This window comes from Salvelinus sp. IW2-2015, linkage group LG11 (genome assembly GCF_002910315.2).
Source record: "Salvelinus sp. IW2-2015 linkage group LG11, ASM291031v2, whole genome shotgun sequence".
Classification (NCBI taxonomy): Eukaryota; Metazoa; Chordata; class Actinopteri; order Salmoniformes; family Salmonidae; genus Salvelinus; species Salvelinus sp. IW2-2015.
The window spans coordinates 29,792,283-29,813,479 of NC_036851.1; the positions used below are offsets into that span (position 1 = coordinate 29,792,283).

At 41.6% G+C, this 21,197-nt stretch overlaps 1 protein-coding gene across 5 annotated transcripts in view; it reads left to right on the plus strand.

Annotated features, from left to right (window-relative positions):
- LOC111970138 (la-related protein 4) overlaps window positions 1-20,258 on the plus strand; it is a 34,260-nt gene extending 14,002 nt beyond the window's left edge. For 3 of the 5 annotated variants that reach the window (XM_023996663.2, XM_023996666.2, XM_023996665.2), the window contains exons 3-17: window positions 155-313; window positions 2,796-2,871; window positions 6,117-6,253; window positions 8,001-8,104; window positions 8,413-8,523; window positions 9,713-9,766; window positions 11,626-11,838; window positions 12,510-12,616; window positions 13,083-13,124; window positions 13,767-14,006; window positions 14,398-14,449; window positions 14,555-14,719; window positions 14,925-15,052; window positions 15,173-15,368; window positions 15,557-20,258. In XM_023996663.2, coding sequence (XP_023852431.1) covers window positions 155-313; window positions 2,796-2,871; window positions 6,117-6,253; window positions 8,001-8,104; window positions 8,413-8,523; window positions 9,713-9,766; window positions 11,626-11,838; window positions 12,510-12,616; window positions 13,083-13,124; window positions 13,767-14,006; window positions 14,398-14,449; window positions 14,555-14,719; window positions 14,925-15,052; window positions 15,173-15,368; window positions 15,557-15,940 — 2,168 coding nt within the window. In that variant the 3' untranslated portion in view covers window positions 15,941-20,258. The remainder of the gene's footprint in view (window positions 1-154; window positions 314-2,795; window positions 2,872-6,116; window positions 6,254-8,000; window positions 8,105-8,412; window positions 8,524-9,712; window positions 9,767-11,625; window positions 11,839-12,509; window positions 12,617-13,082; window positions 13,125-13,766; window positions 14,007-14,397; window positions 14,450-14,554; window positions 14,720-14,924; window positions 15,053-15,172; window positions 15,369-15,556) is intronic. The other 2 variants (XM_023996667.2, XM_023996664.2) reach the window with 2 other exon arrangements.
- Window positions 20,259-21,197: the final 939 nt, after the last annotated feature.

A 21,197-nucleotide genomic window follows, 5' to 3' on the forward strand; every position in this document is an offset into this window, starting at 1 on the left:
GATCATCCTAACCCTGATCTGTGGAGGGACCGAAAATAAATAAATCACTGTTATTAGTCTGTGGACTACATAGCCTCCCTGGTTCAACCTTGACAGTGTCTCTTTTCCCTGTCAGACTCTTATCTACCACATGATTCTACCATCTTCCTCCCAGGTTATTCAGAGGCTCCCCCTACTGAGGATAAGGGGTACGGCACGGAGTACTCAGACCCCTCGGACAGTAGTGCCAGTTTACCCACAGAGGGTGTACTGAACGGCATGGATCCCCCTGAGCTGGGGTACCCCCTCTATGACTCTGTGACTGAGTCAGCAGGTCAGTAGCAGTCCTCAGGTCAGCTCTCTCTGGGTCAGAAGCTTTTGACATGGCATGCTCTGATCTGCTGTTGAAGGGAATTGGCTACATGTAATGTTTTTAATTTTGGGGGGATCAAACTGGGGCTTAGGTGGTGGGCGTGGCCTTCCTGTTGGCCGCAGTGGCACATTTTTGCGGTTTTAAAGCTAATTTCCTGCAATTCTACACATTTTGCCATGGTTTATGTTATCTGAGTGACTCAAACATAATAACAGAATCAATGGGTGCCCCATGCCATGACAAAAATACTCCTGAATACATAATTTCTTAAATGTTAGATTCCCCCTGACTTCCTCCCTGACAACCTCACCGAACACTTTTGGGACGAATTGGAATGCCGACTGCGAGCCAGTCCTAATCGTCCAACATCATTGCCCGACTTCACTAATGCTCTTGTGGCAGAATGGAAGTCAGTCCCCGCAGAAATGTTCCAACATCTAGTGGATAAGCTTCCCAGAAGAGTGGAGGCTGTTATAGCATCAAAGGGGGGGACCAACTCCGTATTAATGCCCATGATTTTGAAATGAGATGTTCGACGAGCAGGTGTCCACATACTGTTGGTCATGTAGTGTGTGGGAGTGAGATTTTATTTTGTATGTAGGCGGTCTGAAAAAACACTTAGACTTTTAGACCACCCAAGACTTTTCTATGCAGAAAAAACTCAATGGATATTGTACCATTTATTACCGTACACACACACACTACCGTTCAAATGTTTGGGGTCACTTAGAAATTTCCTTGTTTTAGAAAGAGAAGCAATTATTTATTTTTTTGTCCATTACAATAACATAGTGTAGACATTGTTAATGTTGTAAATGACTATTGTAGCTTGATAACGGCAGATTTTTTTTATGGTTTATTTACATAGTCGTACAGAGGCCCATTATCAGCAACCATCACTCCTGTTCCAATGGCAGGTTGTGTTAGCTCATCCAAGTGTATCATTTTAAAAGGCTAATTGATCATTAGAAAATAATTTTGCAGTTATGTTAGCACATCTGAAAACTTGTGCTGATTTTAAAGAAACAATAAAACTGGCCTTCTTTAGACTAGTTGAGTGTCTGGAGCATCAGCATTTGTGAGTTCAATTACAGGCTCAGAATGGCCAGAAACAAATAACTTTCTTCTGAAACTCGTCAGTCTATTCTTGTTCTGAGAAATGAAGGCTATTCCATGCGAGCAATTGCCAGGAAACTGAAGATCTCATACAACGTTGTGTACTACTCCCTTCACAGAACAGCGCAAACTGGCTCTAACCAGAATAGAAAGAGGAGTGGGAGGCCCCGGTGCACAACTGAGCAAGAGGACAAGTACATTAGAATGTCTAGTTTAAGAAACAGACTCCTCACAAGTCCTCAACTGGCAGCTTCATTAAATAGTACCCGCAAAACACCAGTCTCAACGTCAACAGTGAAGAGGTGACTCCGGGATGCTGGCCTTCTAGGCAGAGTTCTTCTGTCCTGTGTCTGTGTTCTTTTGCCCATCTTAATATTTAATATTTATTGGCCAGTCTGCGATATGTCTTTTTCTTTGCAACTCTGCCGAGAAGGCCAGTTTTAATTGCTTCTTTAATCAGAACAACAGTTTTCAGCTGTGCTAACATAATTGCAAAAGGGTTTTCTAATGATCAATTAGCCTTTTGCAATGATGAACTTGGATTCGCAAACACAATGTGCCATTGGAACAGGAGTGATGGTTGCTGATAATGGGCCTATGTAGATATTGGATTAAAAATTTGCCGTTTTCAGCTACTATAGTCATTTACAACAATAACAATGTCTACACTGTATTTCTGAGTAATTTGCTGTTATTTTAATGGACCAAAAAATTGCTTTTCTTTCAAAAACAAGGACATTTTTAAGTGACCCCAAACCTTTGAATGTGTGTATGTGTGTCCTGCTACCAGTCACTTTTCAGCACTGTTTACATGTAAATTTGCTTTCACACCTACGCTGACATTCTTGCACCGAAACTCACACCACTTAGCTGCTGCCAAACTGTTTACCTTTATTATTATTTATCCTGCTACCAGTCACTTTTTCTTAATTCCTGCCTACATGTACATATCTACTTCAAATACTCCAGTATCCCTGCACATTGTGAATTTTCTACTGGCAATGACCCTGTATCTAGCTTCCTCTCTTTAATTGTATTATTAGTTATATTATTTTAATGTTGAATAGTGCAGTGTTGGTAAGTGAAGCATTTCACTGTACCTGTGCATGTGACAAATAAAACTAAGTTAAACTACATTTTCTCAGTTTTGCCTTTCATGAAGTATCGTCATTTAGTGTTCCCTGAATTCATTTAATAATGATTACCAATGGTAACGATCAGAGATGCATGGCTTTGGTAACAGTTGTTATGCACAAGGAATAAAACTTGTAGCTTTGCGGCCTATAGCCAAACATTAATTTTGATATGAAATTGTGTGTTTGTGCAGTGGAGGAACAGCAGCCCCTCTCTGAAGAGAGCCTGAGAGAGTCTCTGAAGAAACAGCTGGAGTTCTGCTTCTCAAGGTAAGTAGTGAACTGCTATTGAAGAGCCTGTTTTTAGATGGTTGTTATAACTTCATGTTTTATTTATAAAAAAAACATTTTTAACAAATTCTTATTTACAATGACTGCCTACGAACAGTGGGTTAACTGCCTTTGTTCAGGGGCAGAATGACAGAATTTTACATTGTCAGCTCGGGGATTCGATCTAGCCACCTTTCGGTTACTGGCCCAATGTTCGAACCACTAGGCTACCTGCAGTCGGAATTGCAATGTCTCTCACTGACCTAAGTAATTCTACATGTTGTGTGATAGTTTATGTAATGAATCAAGCAGACCTTAGATTTGAACAAAAGCTGTACTCCCAGGGATGATCAGTATCGCGCTTGGAAGGAACCAGGAGCACTGTGACTGGAGGATTCTCCTCTTCATCTCTCTATAAATCGCTTCACCCTTTAACTTTCCTACTCCCTCTACACCGCTTCCAACTCTCCTTCTTTCCTCTCCATCAGTACAGTGTGACTGACCTAATGATTGAGATCTGAGGAGAACAAGGAAAAGAAACATGGGAACATGAATGTATACCACCCTTTTGGTCTCATGTTCCCAAATTGTAAATTATATTTTTTAACATTGGATAAAAGTAGAATCGGACCTTAAAAATTGTATGTCAAAAACTATAGTTGGAGAAGACAACATGGGTAAGTAATTCTGCTTAAGAAGTTGCTAAATGTATAATCTCATTTAGGAGAAAAGGGCTTTTTGCTTTGTTATTATGGGGTATTGTGTGTAGATTGAGGGTGGGGGAAATAATTTAATTTTAAAATAAGGCTGTAACTTAACAAAGTGGAAAAAGTTAAGGGGTCTGAATACTTTCCCGAATGCACTGTATGACGAAGATTAGCATCATGCATGGCTTAGCACATCAGCAATCAACATTAACAGCAGAAATCAACTGGCCAAGCTCAGCTAGCAAGCTGGCTGTAATGTTACCTGTATGCAACTGGGAGGCTAGCTAGCTAACAATAGCTTGCAATGAATACAACCTTTTGATACAGTTGAGCCAATATCGTATGCACATGTAGCTAGCTTGACATTTTAACTGTAGATACTTGTGTATGGATTATGATGATTAACAGCAGACTAAAATATTTTCAAAATAATCCTTCCCACTCTACTTCAACCAGACTGCTTTTGCCACAGAAGACAGCACTGTGTCGATACCAGCAGTTGTATTCAGGACAACACTGTTATTGAAAGCTGTAGCTACACTTTGCATGTTGTCCATGATGTTAATATAGGTAAATCTAATGATCTATGGCTCGTTCAAATATCAGTGGTAGCAGGGCCTGCCATTTGACAGAAGCCTTGAGTGACAGAACAGACTCATGAATGTCCCAGTCCCCTCATTATCTCAACCAATCATGGCTATGCAAGATTCTGGATTTTCTCCATGACTAAACAGCTTTCTGATTCACGTTTTTATATTCACAATTTACGAGGGGTTTTAATTAGAGGCCGATTAATCGGGGCCCGATTTCAAGTTTTCATAACTATCGGAAATCGGTATTTTTGGGCGCCGATTTGCCTATTATTTTATTCTTTATTTTTTTTACACCTTTATTTCATCTTTATTTAACTAGGCAAGTCAGTTAAGAACACATTCTTATTTTCAATGACGGCCTAGGAACGTTCTGCCTCGACAGATTTTTAACCTTGCCAGCTCGGGGGATCCAATCTTGCAACCTTACAGTTAACTAGTCCAATGCTCTAACACCTGATTACATTGCACTCCACGAGGAGCCTGCCTGTTAGCGAATGCAGTAAGCTAAGGTAAGTTGCTAGCTAGCATTAAACTTATCTTATAAAAAACAAACAATCAATGACTGTCATTGCTCCAATGTGTACTTAACCATAAACATCAATGCCTTTCTTAAAATCAATACACAAGTATATATTTTTAAACCTGCATATTTAGCTAAAATAAATCCAGGTTACAGGCAATATTAACCAGGTGAAATTGTGTCATTTCTCTTGCGTTCATTGCACGCAGAGTCAGGGTATATGCAACAGTTTGGGCCGCCTGGCTCTTTGCGAACTAATTTGCCAGAATTTTACGTAATTATGACAACATTGAAGGTTGTGCAATGTAACAAGAATATTTAGACTCATGGATGCCACCCGTTAGATAAAATACGGAACGGAATAAACGTTTTGTTTTCGAGGTGATCGTTTCCGGATTAGTCAAAGGTATATGGTTTAGAGAGAAATAGGTCACGCGTTATAATTCCTGTAATAACTTGAAAGGGGTTCCTTCGTTATTTTACCGTTCATGTCTTCCATAGAGAATGTCTTGATCTACTTCAAATAAGGTCTGTGTTTCGTGCAGGCTTAAACCGCCTCGACGTTTTGATACCCGTGTAAATCTCACTAGGATAAGGTAACGTTTGTCAACATATTTTCATAAATCCACTCTACAAAAAAGTTTCTTCGCTTATATTTAGCCAATATTGAGCAGAGTTACCTTGTCCTATGGATATCTACACAGTTATAAAATTGGCACGGTGATGTAAGCCTACACGAAACACAGACCTTATTTTAAGTGAATCTAAAAATATCCTATGGAATAAATGAAGGAACCACTTTTCAGATTTTGCTAGAAGGTGTCATGGGAATTATGACTCGCACTTTGGTTGTCAATTCTTACCATGCCCATTATTAAAATAGGATTTTCTGCATATAGAAATTAAAGTTTTTGTTTTCAACATTCATCACAGGTAACTTAAACTCTATTTTTATTCAAACAGTTGAGAGTATTTGTCTCCTAAGCAGACTCTTCAGTATCATTGTCACTTCAGAGCTGTGTGTGTGTATTTATGTATTATATTAAGTTAAAATAAAAGTGTTCATTGTTCATTCAGTATTGTTGCAATTGTCATTATTACAAAAATGTGTGTGTATGATATATATATATATATATATATATATTTATTTATTTATAAATCGGCCGATTTAATTGGTATTGGCGTTGAAAAATCATAATCGGTCGACCTCTAGTTTTTATTCAGGCACATGAAAGTTCACATGTTCAAAAAATATATGCATTTAGATGGGGATAAAAGGTTTCACTTTCAAATGCCTCTCCTGTGGAGTAGTAAAATGTGTCTTACGCCCAGCTTCAAGAATCGGGGCACAAATGTATCTTAGCTCCCCATAGCATGTAACAAACTTGGCTTGTTGGTTTCTCATGCCCTGTTCTCTGTCTTCAGAGAGAATCTGTCCAAGGATCTGTACCTGATGTCCCAGATGGATAGTGATCACTTTGTCCCCATCTGGACCATCGCCAGCATGGAGGGCATCAAGGTCCTCACTACCGACATGGACCTCATCCTGGAGGTACTACGAGGTATGAACAAAAACCCACCTCACCTTTGACACTGTAGGAGTGGGGAGAACTGTGGAAATAGCCTCCCTGGACAGGCTTGTACTGTAGCCTGCTACATGACTGGTCAGAAACAAGCTCAGGTTGCAGGATTTCTACCCAAGCTAAAATCGCTTAGCACAAGTTGTAGCCTCATACCAGATGTTGTGTTGACACATGGCTTGGAACGAGATTAGTGGTGGCTAGAACTGCGTCGTAAGATTAATTAGTAATAGTATCGAGAAGGATTGTGGTAGTTAAACTTAAAACAATATACTTATTAGTCCCTTCAAAATGACAAAGGACTTATTCCACATTTTTGTTACAGCCTGAATTCCAAATGGATTAAATAGATTTCTCACCCATCTACCCAATACCCTATAATGACATTTTTTCCCCACATCTATTAAAAATGAAATGTGTAATTTACATAGGTATTCACACCCCTCAGTCAACACATGTTAGAATCACCTTTTGGCAGTGATTACAGCTGTGAGTCTTTCTGTGTAAGTCTCTAAGAGCTTTGCACAACTGGATTGTACAATATTTGCACATTCTTCGAAAAATTCTTTGAGCTCTGTCAAGTTGGTTGTCGATCATTGCTAGACAGCCATTTTCAAATCTTCCCATAGATTTAAGTCAAAACTAACTAGGCCACAGGAACATTCATTGTTGTCTTGGTAAGCAACTACAGTGTATATTTGGCCTTATGTTTTAGGTTATTGGCCTGCTGAAAGGTGTATTTGTTTCCCAGTGTCTGTTAGAAAGCAGACTTAACCAGGTTTTTCGCTAGGATATTACCTGTGCCTAGCTCTATTCTGTTTTTGTCCCCCCCCCCCCCCCCAAAAAACAACTCCCTAGTCCTTGCCGGTAAAAAGCATACCCATGACACGGTAACGCCACCAACATGCTTGAAAATATGGTACTCAGTGACGTGTTGGGTTTACCCCAAACATAACGCTTTGTATTCAGGACAAAGTTCATTTCTATGGATTTTTTTTTGCACCTTTACTTTAGTTCCTTGTTGCAAATAGGATACATGTTTTGTAATATTTCTATTCTGTACAGGCTTCCTCCTCTTCACTGTCATTTAGGTTAGTATTGTGGAGTAACTAGAATGTTGTTGATCCATCCTATTCATCATTGCCTTCTTGGTGAAATCCTTGAACGGTTTCCCTCCTCTCCGGTAACTGGGTTAGGAAGGACGCCTGTATCTTTAGTGGCTGGGTGTATTGATACGCCATCCAAAGCATAATTTATAACTTCACCATGCTCAAAGGGATATTCAATGTCTGCTTTTTTCTTCCCCCCCCCATCAATGGGTGCCCTTTTGTGAGGCATTTAAAAACCTCCCTGGTCTTTTGGTTGAATTTGTGCTTGAAATTCACTACTCGACTGAGGGATCTTGCAGATCATTGTATGTGGGGTACAGAGGTGTGTGTGTGTGTAGGCCAGTGACACAATCTAAATTTCATCAATTTTAAATTCAGGCTGTAACACAACAAAACGTGGGAAAAGTCGAGGGGTGTGGATACTTTCTGAATGCACTGTAGTAATGGGAGCAGCATTAAGTAGGTGAGAGAAACATGATCCATGTTAAAGTTGAGTGAGGTTTTTCAAGCACTTTGGGGTAGGTATGCCATGAACCTGGCTTTGGGAGCAAACTCACTCAAATGAGAGCAAATAATAAATTTCATGTAATGTTGATATCTTTTTGTGTGTGTGGTTTCAGCCTCGCCCGTGGTGCAAGTTGACGAGATGGGGGAAAAGGTTCGGCCCAATCACAAGCGCTGCATCATCATTCTGAGGGAGGTGCCAGAGACCACACCTGTAGAGGTAACAACATTTAGAATGAGCTTTTTTGTGTTTGAACGGTTTTTCCGGTTTACCTTCTATGTAGCCCACTGCCCTAGCACTACACAGCTGATTCAAATAACCAAGTAATCATCAAGCTTTGATTATTTGAATAATCTGTGTAGTACTTGGGCAAAAAACTAAAAATGCACCCCTTGGGGTCACTAGGACCGAGTTTGGGAAATGTTGGTGTAGCCATTTGCTCATTACATGTGAAGAATATGATTTATTTTGTTGTAGAACCTTTCTTATAGAGTTCTAACACCCTCATCTTCTCTCTCTTTCCTCAGGAAGTGGAGGCCCTCTTTAAGAATGAAAACTGTCCCAAGGTGATGAGTGTTGAATTTGCGGCCAACAACAACTGGTACATCACATTCAAGTCGGACACCGATGCACAGCAGGTAGCGTTGCACATTCCACACTCTGTAGTCAGTCAGTGAAAATGTCCTTATTCAAAGTTCACTGCGCATGTTTTTTGCTATTTGTGTCTTCTGATATTGTATAAATGTAATTTCCTATTTGTTAGGCCAATCAAACCAACACAGTTCTGTTGATTGATCTATACTGAACAAAAATATAAATGCTACGTGTAAAGTGTTGGTCTCAGACATTTTCCTTACGCACTTAAAGCTTATTCGTCTCAAATTTGTTTACATCCCTGTTAGTATGCATTTCTCCTTTGCCAAGATAATCTATCCACCTGACGGGTGTGGCTCATCAAGAAACTGATTAAACAGCATGGTCATTACACAGGTGTACCTTGTGCTGGGGACAGTAAAAGGCCACTCTAAAATGTGCAGTTTTGGCACCCAACACAATGCCACATGTCTCATGTTTTGAGGGAGTGTGGAATTGACATGCTGGCTGCAGGAATGTCCCCTAGTGCTCTTGCCAGAGAATTGAATGTTCATTTCTCTACCATAAGCTGCCTCCTACGTCGTTTTAGAGAATTTGCCAGTACGTCCAACTGGCCTTGTAACTGCAGACCACGTGTAGCCACACCAGCCCAGGACTTCCACATCCGGTTTCTTCACCTGTAGAATCATCTGAAACAGGTCACCCGGACAGCTGATGAAACTAATATTTCTGTCTGTAATAAAACTGATTTTGATTGGCTGGGCCTGGCTCCCCAGTGGGTGAGTTCCACGCATGGCTGCGCCCCTGCCCAGTCATGGGAAATCTGTAGTTTAGGGCCTAATGAATTTATTTCAATTGACTGATTTTCCTTATGAACTGTAACTCAGTAAAATCTTTGAAATTGTTCCATGTTTATTTTCGTTCAGTATAGTTTACCAGCATAGTCAAAAGCTGCGTTTACACAGGTAGCCCATTCTGATATTTTTTCACCAACTAGATCAGCTCTGGAAAAAGATCTGATTTGATTGGTTCAAAGACAAATGAACTGGCAGGCTCCTGGTTCGTTGTTACTTGGAGGCTCAGTTCTGTTTGTGGGGTTGATGCTGCTGCTGCTATGTCTGCAAGTTGTATATAAAATAAAAGCTATTTAGACATGTAATCATATCTCCTACTACATGTGAAAGGGGATTGTCCAGCTCTCTCACAGTACTTTGTTTTTTCTCTCTTCCTCAGGCCCACAGATATCTAAGGGAAGAAGTGAAAACGTTTCAGGGAAAACCCATCATGGTGAGTACATGTACTGTTCCTTTCTCATGTGAGACATGCTGCTTTTCTATTAAGTGATTTCAGTGCCAACAGAAAATGTATTTGAATTCAATATTTCTGAAGTTGTTGAATATTTTTGCATTTGTAATGCACAAATTGAGTTCATAAGTTTAACTTGTATTTCGTGATTTGAAACTGAATTTAATGAATATTGCATTCAGTTTTAAAATTCAATGTAAATGTCATTGAATATTTTTAATTCAATATTTATATATTTCGTTTCAATATGGTTAATATTGCATTCATTGTCTGTGTATAAAGTTTACAAACTATAATTTCAAGTTGACCAAAGTTTCATATTCAGTTTTGCTATTTGGCGTGAATCATAATTTTCTTCCAATGAATTTATTCTAGCGTTTGGGTTATATGCCATTATGACCCCATTCCTGACAGCTACGACTCTCTGGAACATGGTCGCTCTGTTCCCCTCTATGGACACATTAGAAGGGAGTGTGACAAAAACAGCAATTTGGCCCCCATTACAATTTAGTTGAGTAGCCCTGTCATAGACCTTAAGGATAGCGTTTCCACTCCCTAATAAATCTTGCTCTTGTGACTGACTGGGTGTGAACCAGGTCTCCTGCACAGTACAAGACTCTGTTAGCCAACTTAACTAAAGCCCATAGGGATGAGTACAGGAAGCTAACAAGTCTCCAGCAAGGTTACTCATCAAAAGAGAGAGGACATTGGTTACATTTCACCCACCTTTGACCTCATACTCAGACATCACGGCACCAATATAGCTGACGGGGTTCACTCTATTCAGTTTCAAATCATGAAATAAAAGTTCTGTTTATGAATTCTATGATTCAATGTGTGCATTACAAATAAAATAAAAAATAATTCTGTTGAGACTGAAATTGCTCCATACGTTTAGATTTCGTTTGGTCAAGGGGGAGGCAATGCTTAACATTAGTCAACTGTATAACTCTGAGATCAGATGATAGGAGTGGGGGGGAAGCAGCGCTGTGTGGACTACCTCAGTCAGACTGTTTTGGAGTCAGCTGTTATGCGGTCAGGTCAGTGACTTGTAAAGGGGGTGGCTGTCTTGTTGGGAGCACGTGGCTGAGCTGTGGCTGCACTACAGCAAGGTCACCTTGCGTTTGTGCCTACATAAGCGTCTGATAAGGAAAGAGTAAGTCCAGCCAGCAGTCTCTCTGTCTCGTTCTGTTCTAAACTGGTCTGAACTCAATCGCCAGTCATCTCCCCCATTCAAGATGTTATGACATTGTCCACATTTCATTCAACCACTCTTCTTTAGCAGTAGTTGATGATTGCCAGTATTGTCGTTAAATGTATCTGGCATAACGCATTCAGGCTCAATTTCAAATGGTTATCATTAAGATTGCTAACAATGTGAATTTGATTGGTGTGCTAAATCGAGTAGCTTAATGCCTCAAACTCCAGAACTATGATTTGACTTGCATGATGTTTAAGGCTGGAAAAAGCGGTACCCCCGGTGATGATCAGTATCGCGCTTGGAAGGACCCAGGAGCACTGTGGCTGTGGAGGGCTCTCTTCATCTCTAAATCGCTACCCTCTCCTCCTCTAACTTTCCCTCGCTTTTTCATCCTCCCTCTTCATCGTCCTCTCCCTCCGTCAGCACAGTGTGACTGACCTAATGACCGTGAGATTATGAGATCTGAGGGGAACAAGGAGCATGGCCTCTTCTCTCTGTGAATGGCAGTGTGGGGAGACGATGTGTAGGCTATGTAATATCAATTTGTTTATTCTACTGTGCATTGTGTTAACATGTCGCGTTCATAATCTCCATTTCCAGTCCTTTACACATCTTCCTGTCGCTCTCTTGCTCTGTCCAGGCTCGTATCAAGGCCATCAACACATTCTTTGCGAAGAATGGCTACCGTAGTGTACCGAACTCCAGTGTCTACAGCCAGCAGGGCCAGTCCCAGTACAACTCAACACACCTCTACATGCAGCAGGTGTTCAGCCCCCAGCAGCAGTACCCTCTCTACCCCCTGGTGCCCCCCACCTGGAACCCATCGCCTGCCCCTTACTTCCAGACCCCGCTGGTGAGGCCCGCATGATTGTTTCCTGTTGTAACTCGTATTGAATTAGATTTGGTTAGAAGTACTGTTGTTCATTCCTAGGAGGACCAACCCCATTCCAGAGTGTGTGTTGGTTGTCATGGGTACAGAAGTGTTGGGTGTACCTGTAGGTACTCAAGTTTCAGATGTAATTGTATGACCATTCTAAACAAAACATTTTTGGACATGATTCAAATTATTTTTTCTGCAAATTGCTCCTATAAATACAAACCTCTGAACCTAATGATGACATAACCATGCACATAGAGGGGGTTCAGGCTGGGAGACAAACCACTCTGGGTTCATATATGCCCTCAAATCCTCCTTTCGCTCTCCTTCCCCTTATTTTACCCTTCTCCCCAATGTGTTATATTTCCACAGTCGACACCAGTGAGCGATAAGATTATGAGATCTGATGATCTGGGTAGGTGATTTAGGAATGGTGGACGTCATCCTCAACATGTCCTGTTCAGACCCATATGAATTTACCTTGCGTCAGCTGTAACACACATCCTTCACATTGCGCTCTGGGGTCAGAGGGGGCATGACATTTAGTAATGTATCACTGTCAGGATCAGCTAATCTTGTAAGAGCTGTGTCATAGAAAACTGAGGTGATTTGACTGGCGGCCATTTTGTTTTCTGCTTTTCCTCCAGGCCCCGTTCCCCAACAGTGGCTTTGTGAACGGCTTCAGCACCCCTGGGAACTACAAGACTGGCACCAGTCCCTTGGGCCTCGGACGACCGCCCTTCAACAGAAACCGGTACGTGTTTTCTCTCAGGGCAAGAACCACCATCCGGCTCCATCAGAAGGCTTTATTAGATGGCTTTGACCCAATGATGACATATTGATGCGCATAGAGGTGCTTCAAGCTAAGTGATGAAGACTTTGGGGTTTTCCTTTCTTTCTCCTCTATTTCTATCTATCCCCCCCAAAGTCACTAGTCTCTACACTTGACCCGATGAGCGTTAAGATTATGAGATCTGAGGGTTCAAATGTCTTATTTGGCCGTCCAAAGTGGTCCAGTGAATTCATCCACAGCCTTGCAACATTAGATTCTGTTTAAAAAAGCCAGTTTGACTAGCACCAGGATGGTTGTTGTAATTGGTCACACTGTAATTTAGTGCACATATGGTATTTATGTTCATCAACAAAGCAAGACCATTTTTTGTTTTTTTGGGCTATGATGTAAATAACTGGTTGTCTCTTACTCCCCCTCTGTCCCACAGTGTCCCCCTCTATTCTAGAAAGAATGTAATCAATGCCTTCAGGTATAAATGATCAGATATCAATCATGTCATCAATTAATGCTACCTTCATTTCATCCAGTCTCATTCTAAAACATACACGTTAGCAAGCTACGACGTTAATGCCGATTTTTAAACCATCTATGTAATGCTACAGTGGGGTGTCCTTGGGAACTGTGGTGAATGGCAACCCTCAACTGATATTTTAGATGGCTAGCGTAACTGACAAATGACGCTATGATCAAATCAAATTTTATTGGTCACATGCAGATGAAATTGCTGGTGTAGTGAAATGGTTGTGTTCCTAGCTCCAACAGTGTAGTAGTATCTAACAATACACTAAAAGTCAAATAATAAAAAAAGATATATTCAATTTACATTTGTTGTTTGAATATGGGATCCAGCAAGTTCATTACCATCAGCTTGTGCTGAGCAAACCAAAACCATTCCCTTAGTATTCTATACAGGAGTATATTTACAATCCCCTCCATTTACCATCTTAATGTTTAATGTCCTGTCCTCCTCATCCTCTGCATGAATCATACTGGAACCCCTCCTAGTTGTTTTGTGATCATATCTTTAGACTGAACGATAGATGGCATTTATGCTTGAGCGATTGAGTTCGTTAAGTTGATATGACTGACTGACTGATCTTCCTTTCCTCAGGAACCACGCGAAGAGCCAGCCCCGGCCATGTGACGAGACCCCTTCTCCCTCTGTTACCCCCGTATCCCCCCTGGTGGATGGCCTGTCGGGCCCCTCCGGCGCTGTTCCTCCCCGGACGGCAGGGGCTCCCCTGGGCAGTACCCCCGAGCATGGCCCTGTGCCCCCCACCCTCAGGGACACCCTGCCACTGGCTGCGGAGGGGATGCCCAATGGAGACCTGGGCATTGCTGGCAGGGGCAGGTCAGTCTGCACAGAGCCCCTTCATACATCCACACACCCCACAACCTGCTCATACATGAAATGTGATCATGTCCCTGTTGGGCTTTATCAAATGGCTTTGACCCAGTGATGACAAATCAATGCGCATAGAGGTGCTTCAAGCTAAGTGATAAAGACTTTTGGGTTTTCCTTTCTTTCACTCCGCTCTCTCTCGCTCTCTCTCTCCCTCCATCTACCCCCCCCCCCCCCCAACCTCACTAGTCTCTACACTTGACCCGATGAGCGGTAAGATTATGAGATCTGAGGGTTTAAACTGGTCTGTCTTGGCCATCCAAAGCCTTCCCAACAGAAACAATTACATGTTTGCTTATGATCATCTCTATGCTGTGTGTAACATGTTTATCTGTTGTAGGAGAGGCAGCTACAGAGGGATGCGGAGGAAGAGAGAGGACGAGAGGATCACGGTCAGTTTTCTGCCATTGTAATTTCCTCTCCCATGTTTAGTGTGGTTTATACCCCCTATCTCACCCACATGGTCAAATGTGTGTCTTCTGTGTTTTGGTGTTCAGAGGCCCATCCCTCTGAGCGAGATAAAGGTTCCACAGCCCAAGTTTGACCTAGCGACCTCCAACTTCCCTCCATTGCCGGGGTGTGTGGTCAGCACGCAGGGAGAGCCCGTGCTAGAGACTCGCATGTCTGATGTGGTTCGAGGCCTCAAGATGACCAGCGACAAGGTGAGGAAAAACCCCATTAGTAGTTTCCCTCCTGACCACTTGATGTGACAGGAAGAAGTGGTCTATAATAACTAGGTCTTGTTTTGTCTGATCCGTCACTTAATCCCAACTCTTACATTCCTCTTACACTGTAGTTAGTCTCTCAGCCAAATGTCATGTCTTTCACCCCTCTTAAGTCAACTATGTCCAGTTCTCTTATTTTCAGCCTGATGTGAATAAGGAGTCTGTGGCCCCTCCTGCTAGTGCCCAAAAAGAGACTGTGAGTGCGCCCAGTCAGCTCGTGCCGGCCCACAAACCCCCCACCCCTCTTGTCGTGGAGCCCCCTGTTCCAAGGTATGGTTTACCTCTGGCTTACGGCTGCAAAGAGGTGCTGTAGGGATTTTGATGATCCAACATGATTTCACTGTTGGAAATGAACCTTATTGGTAACCTTTTCCTCTCCTGTCTGTGCAGTGCTGCTCATCCGGTGAAGAAAGTGGAGAAGCCTGAGCCTCATGTCCAAAAGGAGATGGCTCCACCCCCCACACCACCCTCTTCTCTGCCAACCCCCTCACAGCCCGCCGCTGCTACCAAACCCACCCCTACGCCCACCCACAGTCAGTCTATCTCCACGGCAACACCAGTCCCCGCCACTACCACACCTGCACCGGTAAGACTTCACTCACTACCTGGTGGATTTCACTGGATACATAATGCATTGGATAGAATGTTGTCAGTTAACATATCTGGTTAAAAAGAGATCAATGAAGAGATGTCAGGCCCTAGTCATCCTATGTCTATTTTCTCTCCTCCCCTATTCTCTTTTTTGTCTATCCATCTATTCATCCATCCAACCAGGAGTCAAGGAAACTGAGCTATGCTGAGATGTGCAAGCGGCCAGCCACCCAGCCCCCAGCGCCAAGCACCTCCCCAAACCCTCCCACCTCCTCGGCCAGCCAACCTCTGCGGGAACTGCGGGTCAACAAGGCCGACGAGCCTGCCGCCTCCTCCAGCAGCGATGGGGATAGGCCTGAGAAACCCGAGCGGCCTGGAGAAGGCCAGCCCCACCTTGATCCCCTTGGCTCATACTGTGGGGTCATTGGCCCTGCCCGATCCGGAGGGATGGGCCCAAAGTACCGGGATCAGCAGAGAGGTGCATCCATGAGCCGCCGCATCTCCCCCCAGGGCTGGGCCAGACGGAGCGGGAAGGAACAGAACATTCCCCCCCGGTCACCAAAGTAGTTTAAACAACAACCAACAGACTAACAGGAAAACAAACACAAATCTATATACGTGTGTATATATGTAAAGAGATAAATATATATATATATATATATTATTGGATGAAAGAACACAGTCGCGTTCTTAATCTTAAAGACCCCCCTGAAGCTCGGTCAGACATCCGCTGACCTTTGTTTGGGAAAGACTGCAAGCGGTAATCGTTTTAAGAGGGGGCCGACACGAGTGTTACAAATCACAAACTGAAGGACTTGTCTGAAAGAATAGCGAGAGATGCTTACATGCTGCCTCACCTTGGTTAGCTTGAAGGCTGGGCCCTCCACTGCTAAATCTATGTTAATTTGATTTCTGTGTCAAAGTGGGGGACGGGGGACAAATGTACAGTAATGCCTTGTATCACCAGAATACTGGTAGTTGCAAAGGAAAAAAGGAAAAGAAAAGAGCTGTTAGCAAATCTAGTTAATATGCGACACAGCAAAAGATGTGGACATCCACCAATATGACATCGTTATGAGTTGATACATATGATGCATTTTGTTGTTGAAGGGGTTGGCAAGTGATTCTTTTGGCGAAGGGCTAAGGATAGTTCATAAAATGTGTTTTTATGAAGGTTGGAAGCGAGAGGGCCACATGGTTTTAGAGAAGTGCCTGTTTTGAACTGTTCTGAGAGATGGAGGGAGTTGGGAAGCCTGTCAAGCTGCACTTTCTTTTAGGTGAAGAAACAGTCTTGGATGCCTGTCAGCTATGAGTCAGGAAATATTTTGTGTTCAGAATCAATGGGGAAATATAAATTTATTAGAATCAATGAATTTATTTTCACGGTTGATGGAAACTTTTGGTATACCCTTGCTTGAGTAGGACATTAAAACCTTACAATAATGGTGCTTGGATACCGTGCAAATGTGGGGAAAAGTTTGGATAGTCGGGCTGTCGGTCACTGAATTGTTATATTTTCCACTCCATTTCCTATTACTTTGAAACATACGGTTAAATGTTTGAATGAGTGTTGATCCCAACTGTTTGCCAATCCTGTTTAGTTAAAATATGCTTTGGTTGGTGATTGCGCCAACCATTAGTGCATAATCTCTCCATCCAGGGTCAAGTTCAGTAGGTGCAAAACTGAGTGACACGGCAAGGTACTCTCAGAAGTTTTCCTATAAGAACTGCTTGCTTTTGTTTTTCATTGCAAAATGTTTTTTTTTAATGGTTTGCTACAGTGTTATGAACATGACCCACCAATCCATTGTTTAGGGGTTGGGATTTGAGTGGATCAGGAAGTGTTGTCATGGGTAACAGCTCATGAGAAAGGGTGGAGTCTTCCCTTGGTGAAGGTGTTTGGTAGTTGAGGCAGTCAGCACTCGCATCGTAGACACCTGACACGTACACCGTTACCATGAATTTGACCATTTTATACGTAGCCTTTTTAAAGGGGCAATTCATTATTGCTACATTCATTATTGGACCTATTATTAATTTATGTACGAATTGATTCTTCAAGTATCAAAGCTTTGTTCCACTGTCATACTCCATCAGAACCCAAAATATATAAGCCTGTTTTACTCCAATGTTTGTGAACAACGTAAATGCAAACTAAGTCTATATAGCCTCAAAACATGGTTATAACTGTAATTTTTATGCTAGATGGTTAGTCCTTGCATCCATAGCTCAGTCTATGAATTTGAGCTGTTACATTTCTCCATCCCCATCCCTCAGCTTTTTACTGTAACAGGGTAGGGCGAACGCTTTGTTTCAACTGCTGATTGACATTTTAAGAAGAGCAGTTTTAATTATTTGTGTCTTGCATAAAAGTTTAACCTGTTGTATTAATATGTACAATTAATTGTACCTATGTGGTCAAATGCAGGATACCGGCGTTAACATATACCTTCCTATTTATGTCTTGATGGAACAGGTAGTCTTTATCATCAAATAGAAACCCTTCCACCCCAGCTATCTGGTATTTCAACATGCCATCATATCTGTGCAACATGTTCCAGAGTAGTCTGCCATGCATTTTGGTAGCTCTTGTATCATGTAGAATATGGTATTTTATAGAGTAGTAATGGGATCCCAAGCATGAAACTAGCCTCTGGTACTATGTATTCGAGCTTGCTCATTTTAAAATGGCATGAATTCTGAAGGCAAGTAAACGTTCTCATTCTCTTATTTGTTGGCATCAGGAATTAATCTATAAAGGAGCTTACTGGTTTTGGGCAGCGATCACTGGAATTTTACGTTTTTAATGCAAATCAAAAAAGATATATATATTTGTCGGTAAAGTTCTTCCCCAGCAAGAGTCCGGTTAGTGTTCTGACTTCTCAATTTGAGTTGATAACATGCGGAGTACCGAACCTGTCCCAGTATGAGATTAGGGGTGGCCAGTGGAGACTTCCAGGTGTGGTGTTGGTTGGTGTTTTAGTGCTTATCGTGTACAGAGAGAGGGCTGTTTTCTTGTCAGTGATATGCTGTCGAAGTCTGATCATGTCCGTTTTGGGGTTATCCTTTTTCAATGTTGCCGTTGATTCATTGAGCAGAGATTCTGAAGGGTGATAATGATGAGTCATGTTATTTTGGGATGGGATTGAGGGCAGAGCAACTGTCGGATATTAGGGTTTTGGTGTCAGGCTAAATCATAAGATTTTGATTTAGGCACTTTTTTTTCTTGTACATTTCACTTTTGGATTTTCTTTTTACTGTCTTAGATTTTTTTTGATTGAAGATTTTAATGCATATCTCACGATTTGTTTTAAATTCCGTACATGTCCATTGTTTGCAAAATGGAAGTTTGCGTAATGTTAGGAGAGTTGACTTGACATGGGGAGCATCAACCTTCATATCTGTTCCTTTTATATGCGCTTACAAACTCATAATTCAGCCTTTGTGTATTAATGGATTGAACACTATCCAGACCATAAATGTATAGAGATCATTATGTGGAAATAACTGTTTTTTGCATGGACATTGCCATTTTAAAGTAGTCAACTGGGTGGGGATTCCTATGGATTGGGAGCAGCCAATGATCAGAGCATTGACCGCCAACTAGTGGCCACAATAAATTAATTACTCAAGATTTGTTTCTAGACTTCAACACTGTAGCTGGTAAGTTGCCAATTTTAGCTTTACACTTTTTTCCTTTATCAGAAGAAGAAAATTGACTACTTTAAATGGAGATGGCCTCATTGGCACAGATACAACATTGATCGATCTCTATGATCCAGACCAAAGTCAAGCAGGCAAAAAGACAACCTTGGGAACTTGCGCCAACACAACTGTTTCTGGGTGGGATGTGGAGAACTCGTAACCCTCCTACTGTTGGATGGAAAAGCTGTCAGTTAATTGATCATGTTCCCTGTCTCTCTTGATTGGCCAGTTATGCTTTATTAATGTAGTCCTATTTGAGGGAAGGCCACTTGTGTAGGTGGTCTGAATGTTCTTGTACAGATTTTGCGCCTAGAAGGCTAATCTTTAGTCGGGTTTTTCTTTTTTTTCTCTCTATTAGTAAGCATATTTAGATTTGAGTAAATGTTTTGAAAGAGTTCTGCAGTTTGACTTTAGTTTTTTTATGTACTCTGATGTACCTTTTTCTTTCAGTGCATTTAGTGTTTTTTTGTGTGTTTTTTTCTCACAAAATGTGTGTGTGTGTATTTCCAAAACTATCTGATTTGTGACTTGGTTGAAGTGAGAATTCAGTGCACTGCCTGGGTGCTAGCAGTGCAGTAACATGTTATCTATCTAACCACTGGGCCTATGTTCTTATTTTATATTTTTACATCCATTAATGGCTAAGCTAAGAGCAGCTAGTGGTGTTGTGGAATGAAATGCACTAACTTTTGTTTGAAAATAATCTCTTAATCCTGTAAGGTGTAAAATCATTTTTAGATGTCTACGTTGAAGAAAAGGTGTTTAGCAGGTTTGCTGAAATTATTACAGGAATAGGGTTTTATTTTTCTTTAACTGTTTTGATTAGTTTTTGTAGCACTTCCCTGCTGGGACAAAGGCGTTGGAGGGAGTGCAGCTGGGACATGGTAACGTACGAGTGGGGGGGGGGTGAGACACTGAATTACTGATTTAATAGATGTCTGAACAAAAACTTAAAAGAATAATAAAGTACAAATATTTCTTGTTTTTGCCTTAGATGCTGATTCTGGGTCCTGTGCTTGCAATGATTTTGCCGTCTGTATTTCTAAATGTTTTGTGTGCGGTGCTCTGTGGTCTTGTCCCGGACATCTGTGTTAAAAGTGTGTGTGTGTCCACCAGTTATACTTTGACAGTCTCCTTTCTTCATGTCCAAATAAACGTTTCAGGCCAAACCAAAATTCTAGTGCCTTCTCAGTGTTGAGTTTTTCCTTCTCTGCAAAGTAAAAGTAACATAAATTCACTTTAATTTTGAGCAGGGCAGGTTTAGTGGGAAGGTAAAATGCGTGGCGCTCGTAATCCCATTGAACTTGTTCACGTGAAATACAGAATTATGGGCCGTGGTGGTGTTTTGTGTGTTGTATCAGTCATGATTTTCCAAAAGCTTAAAACAACCAGAAAGCATACAAGGTCCTCTAACCTCTAAGAAATAAGTATTCTTTGGTCTGTCATATGGAGGCTGTTCGTAGACCTTGTGTGTACACATGTTTTGAGTCTCACATGACAATGCTGATAATTGAATACGCTGCTCCAATAACATGACAGCTCCTATAGAAAGGTGAGAAGCAAGCCCAAGGGTGGTGGAAGCAGGACCATATACACACTTGTTTGGTGAATGTTGTATCATTTCAAACGTGAATATGTATGCGAATAAACACTGCATTGTATTTATTGAATCAAACTATGTAGTGGGGCAATATAATTGTTTTGTCATTGCATGAGTGCAGTCCATAAATATCCATCTTGATTGATATGCGTCCCAAATTTCCAACTACACTGTGCCATCATGTTAACCTCTCAAAATCAAGTATCGCTAACAGTTTTGTACTGGCATCAGCGTGGCTTTCAAAATATTACATTGTGAGTTATGTTTATCTTCTATATACCATGTATAGTATTTGTATCTTGTACATCGCTGGGGCCGAGCTTCCTGCCATCCAGGACCCCTATACCAGGCGGTGTCAGAGGAAGGCCCTAAAAATGTTAAATGACTCCAGCTACCCAAGTCATACTGTTCTCTCAGCTACCACACCGCAAGTGGCACTTATGCACCAAGCCTTGAACCAACAGGACCCTGAACAGCTTCTACCCCCAAGCCATAAGACTGCTCAATAGTTAACTGATA